This window comes from Triticum urartu, chromosome 2, assembly GCF_003073215.2.
Source record: "Triticum urartu cultivar G1812 chromosome 2, Tu2.1, whole genome shotgun sequence".
Classification (NCBI taxonomy): Eukaryota; Viridiplantae; Streptophyta; class Magnoliopsida; order Poales; family Poaceae; genus Triticum; species Triticum urartu.
In genome coordinates, this window is record NC_053023.1 from 2,659,714 (window position 1) to 2,672,369 (window position 12,656).

The following is a 12,656-nucleotide window of genomic DNA, read 5'->3' on the forward strand; positions in this document are numbered from 1 at the left end:
GCTGTAGTCATAGTTTAAAAAACAAAACCGGCCCGGTAAGCGAACATGTGACGCTATCGGCTCAGGTTTTCACTGGTCGGACCGCCGGTTCGGTTCTCTATTTTTTAAGGCATAAAATAATATATGTATATTGCAATAAATACATCAGTCAATAAATAAAAAGGTGTGTAATGACATGACAGACTTACTAGGAACTACATGATAATACTTGATTCATATACATGATAATCCATGCTGCCGCAGACTCAATCAAACTTCCACGCAATTACCAAGTACTATCAATTAACAAAGAGCAAGTTACTGCTCTAATTATTTATCAACTTTTCTCAACTGGAAGGCAAAAGCAACACACTTCAGTAGCTTATTCTCATACCAGCACAAGTTCACAATTCACATATGGACTATGAATACTGGATAAAACATAGAATAATGAGTAGACACGAGACAGTGAATAGAAGAGATTTTATCAGCTTCGGCCACGGGGAATCCTGGTTTAGAGCGGAGGGAGGGAGGCGCACGTCGGGCCTCGGGCATCCTGGTGATGGCGTCTTGCTCGTCGGCTGGTCCTCCATTGGGTCTCTTGGATGGCTAGACTCGAGCAGAGGGAGGTCAGAGGCAACGGGCAGAGGTAGCCAACGGAGGGGACCTGGCGGTAGTGTCCCCAGGGCCCATGCGATTGGCAAGGAACAAAAGGCGCGGAGGCACGAAGTGGCGCAGCCACGCGAGGCGGCATGCTAAAAATTCAATGCAAATGGATGAAGCGGCGCTCGCATCGCCTTCAAACCAGACCCGTCCCCTCTCAAACATCATTTCTTTCTCGAAGAATGTCTGATTTCTAAGCAGTGTACTTCACATTTTTTTTCAAAACCTTCTCAATTTTTACCACAACCTTCAGGGATCATATGGTGACAACATGCCAAGCTTCATGTTTTTTGGAGTTCCTCTGCTTTTCCGTAAATAAAAACCAATAAACTCCATGTTCAAAGTCGAGTCTTGGTACCCTCATGTTTGGAATTCAAAAAAAAATTCTTGTATAAGTCCCAAAAATAGACCCACAAACACATATATGATTTTTCAACCCAATTTTGCCAACTTTTCCATCCGCTTGCAGTTTAATTTTTCTAAATGTCTAAAACCCAGAAAACTGACTTACTGCCTATAAAAAGAAAAGGAGACGGAGGAAGAAATTATATGATAAAAAATAAAAATAAATAATGTAGAAAAGAACAAAACATACAGAGAGAAAAGGAAACAAATAATGTACAAAAGAAAAGGAACAAAAGATATGAGAAGAAAATAATAAAATGTTTGCCGTGTGCAATAGAAGATACTAGGCAAAGAGATTGGAGAAGAGAATTTAAACCCAAAAAGTAATGTTTGCCAACTGCAAAGAAAAGACACTCAACAAAGATTTATTTGCCCAGTGCAAAATAAAGAATAAAAACTCGGTAATGATTTCTTTGCTCAGTGCAGAACTTGGCCAAGATTTTTTTTCTAGTGCCAAAAAGATAAATTCAGGAAAGAAAAGTTTGCCGTGAACAAAAGTTACTCAACAAAGATCATGTTTGCCTAATTCCCCATTAAATGCACTAGACAAACACTTAGAACTGGGCAAAATCTCAGATTCCAGTAGTCCGGTTAAATTTTTATGCAAAAGCACTTCTGCATAATTATAGTATTGGCAAGTGCAAAAGAAAAATTATAGTATTTGTGGCTATTGACTAGATATTGTACGAAACATTTACACTCGAGTCAATAAATGTATTTATACAGTTGAACTACTAGTTATTTTGGACTCGGAGGGAGTATGATTGCCTACTACTCTTTGATCATTTTGTGGTATACATGGCTTTGTCTGTCTTTTATACTACATCGACGTTTCAATCGATACCTGGTCTCTTTCACTACTGTACCTGAAAGGAATTAAGCTTCATGAGTAGGTAGGGGACCACCACAAATAATGCAACACTGCATGCCCTGTGCTAGTCCGTCCGTTGTTAGATGCCTGCCTCAAACGTCCGCACGGCATGTCCGAAAAACGCCACCAAACTGGGCTACCGTTTCCCAACGGATAGACCCAGTAACCATACGCTCCCTGGCATTCATCGAAGTGAGTAACAACCACATATGAATCAGTGTACTGGTCCGAAAATTTTCAATGCCAATACCACCTTGGTCTTTTAGCCTACAGATAATAGTATCTCATTTAGCAAGTCTGTATTTCCGTTTTAACTCATCACTCTGCCAACCCTGTGGAAGTACACGGAAACCCATGTGTCTGACGAGTGGCTCCTCCAATTTTAGGTAAGGATGCAATCATGACGCAGCGTGGCGCACCATCCAAGGGAGCTAAGTCTGGCTATTTATGTTAGACCGTCAGGCGACCAAAGCCCATCCAATTCTCATCCCTCCCCATCTAGGCCGCCGCTGCTCCCTTCTATCACTATTATCATCCATCCCGTCCGCGCCGCTCCATGCCATCACGGTCCGCCGCAAGATAACATACTTTAAGTTGCTCACCCCGGAGCACCATACGGAGATATAGGAGGAGCTGCGGGCCATGGAGGAGGCCTGTGCCGCACGCATTGCGACCAGCCTGCCTTTGGGTAGTCCCGACAGGAGGCATGGGAATACATGGAGGTGGAGGCGCCAGAGCAGGAGGTGGTGGGAGCGGAAAAGGTGGCGCCACTGTACGAGGAGTCATGGGAGTTGTCGTCGGACGACGAGCAGGAGGCACCGACAGCTGTTCAGCCCTGACTTGGGATGGATGGCGCACTTGAGGAGATCGACCTCGACCTAATGGAGGAGGTGGTGGAGCAGGAGGCCATCCTCAACTCCATCCACTCAGAGGCGGAGGTGGAGGCCAACCGCCGCTTCTTCCGCAAGACGGCCATCAAGGGTGACGAGGCCTTGTGGTTCGAGGCGGTCAATGAGGAAGCTCCACCGTTTCGCCCTCCCGCCAATGACCACGTGGCCAGCAGCTCCTGCACGAACTTCGCCAACATATCTTTTTTTTGCGGGAGAAACTTCGCCAACATATCCAACTACTAGTAGTGTAGATGGTAGTTTGAGAGTAGTTTCTAGATAGATCGTGGCTGTTGCATGTGTTTGTATGGAAAAAAAAACCAAGAGGTGTGGTTGTGAAGTGTGGAATATATGGGGTGACCAGTAAACCCGGCGGACGCGTCCGATTTTCCTACGTCTGGTTGTAGATGCTCTCAGCCCGAGGCTGTTGCTCCACGGCCAGTTTGTGTGGGAGTCCCTACGTGACTAGAACCCTGTCCCACCAACAAAGATTTTTTCAGGGACGCACACTAAGAAAACAAGAGGGTGGTTTGATTGAGTTAATTGCAAGAAACTACCATACTTCGACACGTCGTAACGAATCAGTATCATTAGTCATTTTTTTTGCCATGCTGTACCAATTCTAAGCCTAAGTGTTGCAAAACGGTCTAACAGCCGTATAAGCACGTATTGACCACGTATCTGACCGCTGGGACCTGTGTGTCAGGGGCTGACGTGGCATGCTCTTTTACAAAAACAACCCTTACTTTTTATTTAATCACGCATATAACCTCTATTTTTTCAAAAAAAAGGTCTTGCCGCAAGAAACTTTTTTTTCAAAAATAACCTGGCTTTCTTCGACACGTCGTAACGAATCAGTACCATTAGTCATTTTTTTTTGCCATGCAGTACCAATTCTAAACCTAAGTGTTGCAAAACGGTCTAACAGCCGTATAAGCACGTATTGACCACGTATCTGACCGCTGGGACCTGTGTGTCAGGGGCTGACGTGGCATGCTCTTTTACAAAAACAACCCTTACTTTTTATTTAATCACGCATATAACCTCTATTTTTTCAAAAAAAAGGTCTTGCCGCAAGAAACTTTTTTTTCAAAAATAACCTGGCTTTCTTCGACACGTCGTAACGAATCAGTACCATTAGTCATTTTTTTTTGCCATGCAGTACCAATTCTAAACCTAAGTGTTGCAAAACGGTCTAACAGCCGTATAAGCACGTATTGACCACGTATCTGACCGCTGGGACCTGTGTGTCAGGGGCTGACGTGGCATGCTCTTTTACAAAAACAACCCTTACTTTTTATTTAATCACGCATATAACCTCTATTTTTTCAAAAAAAAGGTCTTGCCGCAAGAAACTTTTTTTTCAAAAATAACCTGGCTTTCTTCGACACGTCGTAACGAATCAGTACCATTAGTCATTTTTTTTTGCCATGCAGTACCAATTCTAAACCTAAGTGTTGCAAAACGGTCTAACAGCCGTATAAGCACGTATTGACCACGTATCTGACCGCTGGGACCTGTGTGTCAGGGGCTGACGTGGCATGCTCTTTTACAAAAACAACCCTTACTTTTTATTTAATCACGCATATAACCTCTATTTTTTCAAAAAAAAGGTCTTGCCGCAAGAAACTTTTTTTTCAAAAATAACCTGGCGCGCGCGTCCCGCCTGGATTCGAACCCGCACCGTTCGGTTAGACGAGGACGCTCGCTGCCGCTGCGCTGCTGCTCCTTCTCTCCTAAACTACACGCGTTAGTTTATTTATAAGGTTTGAGCCATTCGTTTTTTATTCAAATCCAGGCGGGACGCGCGCGCGAAAAAAGGGTTCTTGCGGCAAGACCTTTTTTTGAAAAAATAGAGGATATATGCGTGATTAAATAAAAAGTAAGGGTTGTTTTTGTAAAAGAGCATGCCACGTCAGCCCCTGACACACAGGTCCCAGCGGTCAGATACGTGGTCAATACACGCTTATACGGCTGTTAGACCGTTTTGCAACACTTAGGCTTATAGTTGATACTGCATGGCAAAAAAAATATGACTAATGATACTGATTCGTTACGACGTGCCGAAGTGTGGTAGTTCCTGCAATTAACTCGGTTTGATTGCAGTGTTATTTTGGGGTGATGTCAGGCTATCAAATGTCCACGATGCAGGCTGTCTATGGCCACAAGTATGCTCGACAGGAGATGCAGGCCTCGTTTTCGTAGGGCCTTCCCGATTAGTTGGAGTTGTTCCAGTGTCGCTGCTCAACGGAAGAGGGGCCCTCATCAGTGAATCGTGATTGTACACAAATTGATCTCTGGGTCTCGCCTGCAGTTTTGCGAGAACAAGAATGTATTTTGATCGGCAAGGTGCCATTCTGCTCCTGCGCCAGTTTATAACTACGACACCACCATACAATGCAAACTATAATTTGTAGGGTAGAATTCAGTAGGGATAATACACGCAGGTTTGTATGTTTCAATCCGTGGGACATCATTTTTACAGGCACACATTTGGGGCAGTGATATATACCTAATGAATATCACTGTCCTTTCCTGGGAAAAAGTTATCTGTCAAATATTTCTGTGTCGGTCTTTAAACAGAATAGATGCATGGTCCCGTGCCTCACTAACTGAGAGAGGGCGATCGACATCACATGTCTGTAGCTCAAAGGAGAGAGAGAGAGAGAGAGAGAGAGAGAGATCACTCCAGACACCCCGCACAACCGTGCGTGCTCCACACCACTCGAGTCGATATCGGTCTTTGTGGCTGACGTCGCTCCAATGACGCCAGAAGGTCATGTATGAAGAATTATTACTCTTGCAAGAAAAAGAACATAGATCTATTATAAAGGTTCATTAGAAGTATAAAACGATCTAAACATAATCTAAAAATACATTTAGTCTTTCAGTCCATCAAATGACCACTGCCTTTTTGATGCTCCATTTGAGCCAATAAAACTCACCCTTTATCGAAAAAAAATGACCACTGCCGAAGCGCCACTGAGGCCGCTCTCAAAGCGCAGCCGGCCTTACCTTATCGGTGATAGACGGGAATTCTTCATACAGAAATTTGATTCAAACACACAGGATCGCGAACCGTTATTGGATTCTTACCGGATTATTACATTTGCAGGAAAGTTTGTTTTGTTTGCACCATTGTAAAGCACACATAACATTTTCATGTTGTTTCAATCAACAACACTTTTCCGAGGAAATTCAAGCTATTCTTAGGTAACCCCACACACGCCCCTCTTGAAAGTTTTAGAAGGGTCTTTTTGTCCAACCATATAAATCAAAAGAATAAAGGAGTTAGTCATGTGAGTACTTGTACAAAATTCCCCTCACCATGAGTTAATCCTCGAACATCATCTTCGCCAGGGAAACGACTGCTCCCATACAGCACATTCTTCGGCTTCTTCGCCGCCGTGTACCATGCTGGATCCACCACGAGCCCATGACTGAGCTCCTTCTTGAAGTTGCTCGTTCTATTCTTAATTATAGACATCTACTCGTGAGTATTTTTTCACATCCGTACCATACAGGTTCATATCATTTAATCAACATATATACATGCACAATGCTTCATATAACCATCTAGTTGATCCAAATCCAATTTGCATGCATCTAAGTTATATGTTGCACAAAGTGCAGTATATAAAAACCTAGCTTTAATTATACATAAAACATTTCTTTAAGAGTTAGAATAATAAACCTGACACAAGGTCGGAATGAGTTCCCTTGGAAACTAACTACATCTAGGTCACTCACGGTCGAGTCTATGTACCATGCACTTATGACACTCAGAGGTTCAGTAGATAATAATACTAATCAAGTATGCAACCTGAAGATACCATGAAAAACTAATATTTTCATTTGCTATCTTAAGAGGGGAGTCGTGCTGCTAATTAAAGACAACCCCACTTGTCACAACTTGCACCGAAGCAAGGAGTGCAGATTTTGCCCTCATGACGAGACAGTCAAACACCTCTTCTTCCAGTATAAGTTTGCACGTTTTATGTGGTCGATGATTCAAATTGCATCTAATATGTATCCGCGCACAAGTGTTGCTAATATACATGGTGAATGCCTTGACTAAATACCAAATAGGTTTAGCACAATAATAAGGGGGAGAGCGTCTGCCTTAGTATGCATGGTTGCTTTGGCTAAGCAGAAATGATATTGTTTTTTATAACAAAAACTCTTCTCCCTTGTAGGTTATTTTTCATTGCACGCACTGGCTTCATACATGGTCTATGTTACATCGGATAGAGCACCAACCAATGTTCAAGGCAGTGTGTATGTTGTTGGAGTGGGTGACCAGGGAGGTTTTTACCCAACATGGGTGACTGTATAATCTCCGGATTGGTCCACCTCCTCCGTACACATAGGTAGAGTACGGTCTTATATGACTTCATTTTTGCCAATGTGTCGTTTTGATTACTTTAGTCTGACTTGTTTTATTTATTTATTGGTTGTATGCTGCAGTGGCTTGATGTCGGTCTTAATGTTTTGTATATGATTGAGGCTATATTTTAAGTTAACAAATAAAAGAAGATCATGTACGTGATGATGAAAAGGTAGAGCTGGCCACGGATGCTTCCAAGGACAATCCTTTCGATGGCTATATAATATAAGGTTTGACTCAATTAACATATAAGATTTGATTGTTTAGGGGGAGATAAGATTTGATCAATTGAATTGTAGAGTGTAAAAAACATTTTTTTTGGAACACACACTCACACTTATGAATGCACTCTACCTTTATAGTATAATTTTTTAGCGGACGCGGCTGTTCTGATCCCGAGCTCATGTGAGCTCATGTGAACAGTAAAAATATGAATCATTTTTATGTGAAACATTGAATTTTTTTTATAGTGTGCAAAATTCATCACCAGATGACATTCATGGAAAATCTAGCAAAAATAAATAAAATTAGTGCTCCAAAATATTATTTTCAAACGCCTTTTGGAGCATCAATTTTATGTTTTTTGTCATGTCTTCCACTAACATCATTTGATGATGAACTTTTGCAAACTGTCAAAACATTTGTCAATGTTTCAAAAAATAAAAATCAAGGTTTTTTAAGCAATTTCATTTTTTACTGTTCACCCGAGCTCACATGATCTCAGGATTAGAACAACACTTTCGTTTTTTAGCCACCTTTTGAATTGCACTATCTACGATTTCATTCATAAGCTGCATGTCGTCCATCACACACCACACGCATACGTTTGTTTCCTCAGTCTACTGCTGATGATACTATGATTACAAAAAAAAATTTTAGAGAGCTAACTATGATCAAATAGGACCTAGCTAGAAAGTGTGTCAATCATTAGATGCAGATTAATTTGTAGCGTCTTCCCGATTACTTGCGGTTGTTCATGTGTTTGTACACAACATGCTCCCATCAATTAATGCTGACTGTAGACTCCCGATCGTGGTCTTCCCTACAGCGGGATGAAAAATCGTTGATATCTAATATTTTGATTATGAAAAACGCCAACTTAATTGTAGCAGTGAGAAAAATCGGAAATGTGGAAAGCAGAAAGGTAACGAAGCAAGAGAGGAATTGTTCCAGGTTGGAATATTTTTTTCATTCAAGCTGGCTAATATTTTTGATCGACGAATATAACCATACGTAATATAATTCAGGGTGAAACAAAATGAGACTTCTGTCTACCCGAAATTTGATATTAATCCAAGGCGGAAAGAAGGCGTCCGGGTTAGAAAATGCTAGAATGGAAAGAGAAAAACACATGCTTGTAAAGTCATACACACGTGATCTTCATACTTACAAGATTGAGCTCACAGCAAAGTTTGTTTGAGTTTTTTCCAAGAAGAAACACCACAATCTTTCCTAAAAAGAAAAAAAAGGAGAAAATCAAAAGCATTGGAATTGTGACAAATTTATAAATATTAATGTAGGTTAGACTATAAATGTATGTGGCATCCATAGATCGATGTCATTCTCATTGCAGTACAACCACAAAGTGCATATATATGAAGTACTATTAGTTTCATCCTCTTTGTTAAGTGTCGCCACTCAGCCGGGCCCCGTCAATTAATTGTGTGAGATGGCCACATTTTGACTTATTTGGTGCCATTACTTTAGATCCACCGACGTACGTACGCACTGGCACTAGCTAGCTAAGCTAGCATCAAAGATGAGCTTCGCGGTGAGCAAGTGCCCGCCGGTGATGGTCCGCCCGTCGATGGAGCCGGCTATGGGGAAGACGACGGGGACGCAACTGGTGCAGCTCTCCTCATGGGACAGGAGCTACGTGGGCTTCCATGTCGCCGCGCTCCTCATCTTCGACGGCCCGGTACACCAGCCCGTGGAGGCCATCAGGAAGGGACTCTCGCGGGCGCTCGTCCACTACCAGACCGTCGCCGGCCGCCTTGCCGCGGCCCATGACGACGACAACGACAGCGTTCTCCACGTCGCGTGCACAGGCGAGGGCGTGCACTTCGTGGCCGCGTCGGCGGGTTGTGCCCTGCAGGACCACGGCCTCCTCGACGCGCCCTTCTCGACGAGCCTGCTGGACCGCCTCGCCGTGGCTTACCCTGCCGCGGAGGGCTGCCGGCTCGCGGACCCGCTGCTGCTCATGCAGGTCACCGAGTTCGCTTGCGGCGGGTTCACGGTCGGGGTCACGTGGAACCACACACTAGCCGATGGAGATGGCATGGCGCAGTTCCTCCAGGCCGTCGGCGAGCTCACCCGCGCTGAAACTGATACGTCACCGCCGGCCGTGGCGCCGGTCAGGGACGGCCACGCGGTGTCCCTGCCGCTGCTCTCGCCGCAGGTGGTCGCCGCAAAGCAGTGGCTGATGCTGGACCGCGGCGGCATGGGCCTCGTCTACCTGGACATCACCGTCCCGCTCAAGCTCATCAACCGCATCAAGTCCGAGTACAGGGCCTCCCACACCGATGACGGTGGGTACTGCACGACGTTCGAGGCGGCGGTGGCTGTCTTGTGGCGGTGCCGCACACGCGCGATCATCGGCGACGACCCGGACTACGACATGTCCGCGCCGGCGCCGCTGGCCTTCTTCGTGAACGTGCGCGAGCACGTTGGCGCGGCGGCAGGATTCTACGGCAACTGCGCCGTGGCACAGGTGGCGTTCGCGACGATCGGAGAGGTGGCCGGCGCCGGGGATGGCGGCATGAACGAAGTGGTGGACCTGATCAAGCGCGCAAAGGACGGGGTCCCGGAGCTGCTGCGGAACATGGGGGGCGGCGGCGGTGCCGTGCCGGAGATGGGGGAGGAGGAGATGGCTGCGGCGTTTGGATACAACGCGCTCATGGTAACCAGCTGGCGAAACATCGGCTTCGACCGCGCAGACTTCGGCGGCGGCCCTCCGGCGAGGGTGGTGGGACGGTGGCAGGAGTCGACGGTGCCGGGGTGCATGGCGTTCCTCTCATGCGAGGCCACGGCGGCCGACGGCGAGCGGCTGCTGACGCAGTGCGTCAGGGAGGAGCACGCGGCGGCGTTCCTCGCGGAGCTGGACCAGCTCGCACATGCACCGTCGTAGGCCTCAGCCCTCAGCAACTGATGAATAATGCTGTGCTTCTATGATGATGATACCCTTTTTCGCGCTCTGTTAGCTCGATCAAGGTGAATAGGGTGAAAATCTACCTAGCACACTTTTCATGTGTTGTAGCATGGAAACTGCCCTATTCTATTCTATGAACGAACACTTATTTGTGGATCATGCAATGATGTATATTTAGAATTTTTTGATATGATTTTTCAAAAAGGTATTTTAAGTGTTCTCGTGTAAATTGTTAATTTGTAGTTCAAATAATATCCATGGTAAAACTCAACGGGAAAACAATCAAGGCTAGGAGCTTCATTATGTTCCTCAGCGGGAACACCACAGCTCAAAACTATAAGGATGCCATTTTCTTCGGCCGTAAAATATGGTATGTCAACCTTTCAGGCCTCATCAAGGTTGATGTTTCCTTCATCCAGAGCCCTGAAAATAGACTTGTAGTGCTTATTTATGAACTATTTTACTTCATCCTGGCCTTGGATCCCTCCCTCATTTTGTTAGGCTGTAAATACACTTCTTCGTATGCAGTCCATTGGCTACTACCAGTATATGAAAGCATCATGTGTTACGGTCACATTTACAACATCAATTAACAGAGGACGGAAAGATAAACCTTCGGGTTCCTCCATCAAAAGAAACCTCCTTAGTGAAACAATGAGCAACATAATTAGCATCCCTCCGATAATAGAAAACAAAATTCACTTACGGAAAAGTAAAAAGCCTGGATGCATATGCCGTAAAAAAAATTGATGCCATTCTCGTCGACGAGAGTTCTTCACCATATTCCAGGTCGTTTACCACCTCCGTGCAATCCGATTATTGGAAAATTAGCTTTTGAAATCCCATCTGGTTAGCGAGATTACAGCCAAATGCTCGGCATCATCCAGAACAGGACGTATATATGCCTTGCTGCATTGGCTTGATCTCGTGCACCAAAAAATGCATTTTTATGTTTCTACTAATAACATAATTGTGCAGAATTAATGATGGATGGTTCGATTTAGCCACGTCATTGGAGTGACGTCATCCGAAAAGACTAAACTCCGCTTCAGCTGCTACATGAGTTAAAACTGACATCGCTCTCAAGTTCAAATCACCATCGGAATTATGGTGCCGGGACCATCCATCACTATATGTGCAGGTCAGAATCCTCAACTACAGAGACATCATATATATGCCACGTACGACCCATAGCAGTGCATCCTGTGGCCAGCCATGGGCTTATTGTTGGCCACATGGATCGCCGGAGGGTGATAAGCACTGTGCGGCTGGGAGTTCCATCCGATGGCGACGGGCACTGACTGAGCTACCAACACTACTGCAATAGTTATTCGATGTGACCCCCCGTGTGTCATTCCATGGCGCTCGGTCAAGTGAAGATGGGCAGGTAATCCTTTTCCGAAACTTCAGCACGATACAAACAAGACCTGATTTTTCGTTCTTCGAAATCTGACCTTTTGTAGGATGCCCTTGGCTGGGGCACCCTTGCCTGGGGAGCCATGCTTGAAGATAGCAATGGAACATCGAAACCCGCGTCCCCGCTAGATGGCTCAAACTAAAAGCCAGACACGAGGGGGACAAGGACACAATGAAGGGTTACTCGGACGCGTTTGCCAGATCCTGCTCTGGAGCGGACACGCGGCGAATAGCTGGCAGACGCATTGCCACCGCTGGATCGAAGCCTCACTGGCTCATACGCCGTGGATGCGTGGGTGCACGCTTCCATTTCCTCTTTGGATCGGCGGAGAGCCAACCAGACGGGTCTCTCCTCCTTGCCCGTATAGGGGATGAGGTCTTAGTCAACGGATCTGGAGATGCCATACCCAGGTCCGCTGTCCACCATGCCGAAAATGGCCTTACATCACCTCAAAGAAACTAGGTGAAGTAGACTGAAAGTGGAGTGCCGTGAGAACAATGACAAGGGTTTGGTCCGGGTGTGGTTTCAGATGAGTTATGTGTGAAATCGTGGTGAATCCGTATGACGTGGCAGACGCATCCGGACGGGAACGGGCATCCCCAAATGCGTCCCACACATATAGATTAGATTTGAGAGGTGCTCGACAGCTCAAATGTTTGGACTGGATTTGACAATTCGGTTGGATGCATGGCATTTTTTTGGTTTGGACGGACTGTCCACCTGGTTATTTGGAGAAGGTCGTAGATGCTCTAAGAACGGAAGGTGGTTTCTGCTGTTTTGCAAGAAGATATATATGGAGCATGCATGCATGCATACATGCATTTCCAGTTGATCATATACGCCGCCAAGCTTACATTCCACTTGATTGTACGGTCCTGAAAATTCGAGGACCCGGTGCG

General features: G+C 45.4%; 1 protein-coding gene across 1 annotated transcript; it reads left to right on the plus strand.

The window, feature by feature from the left end:
* Positions 1 to 8,835: 8,835 nt before the first annotated feature.
* LOC125534946 (acyl transferase 15-like) lies at positions 8,836 to 10,548 on the plus strand. Its single transcript, XM_048698003.1, has one exon. The coding sequence runs from the start codon at positions 8,952 to 8,954 to the stop codon at positions 10,317 to 10,319; it is 1,368 nt and encodes a 455-aa protein (XP_048553960.1). The 5' UTR covers positions 8,836 to 8,951; the 3' UTR covers positions 10,320 to 10,548.
* Positions 10,549 to 12,656: the final 2,108 nt, after the last annotated feature.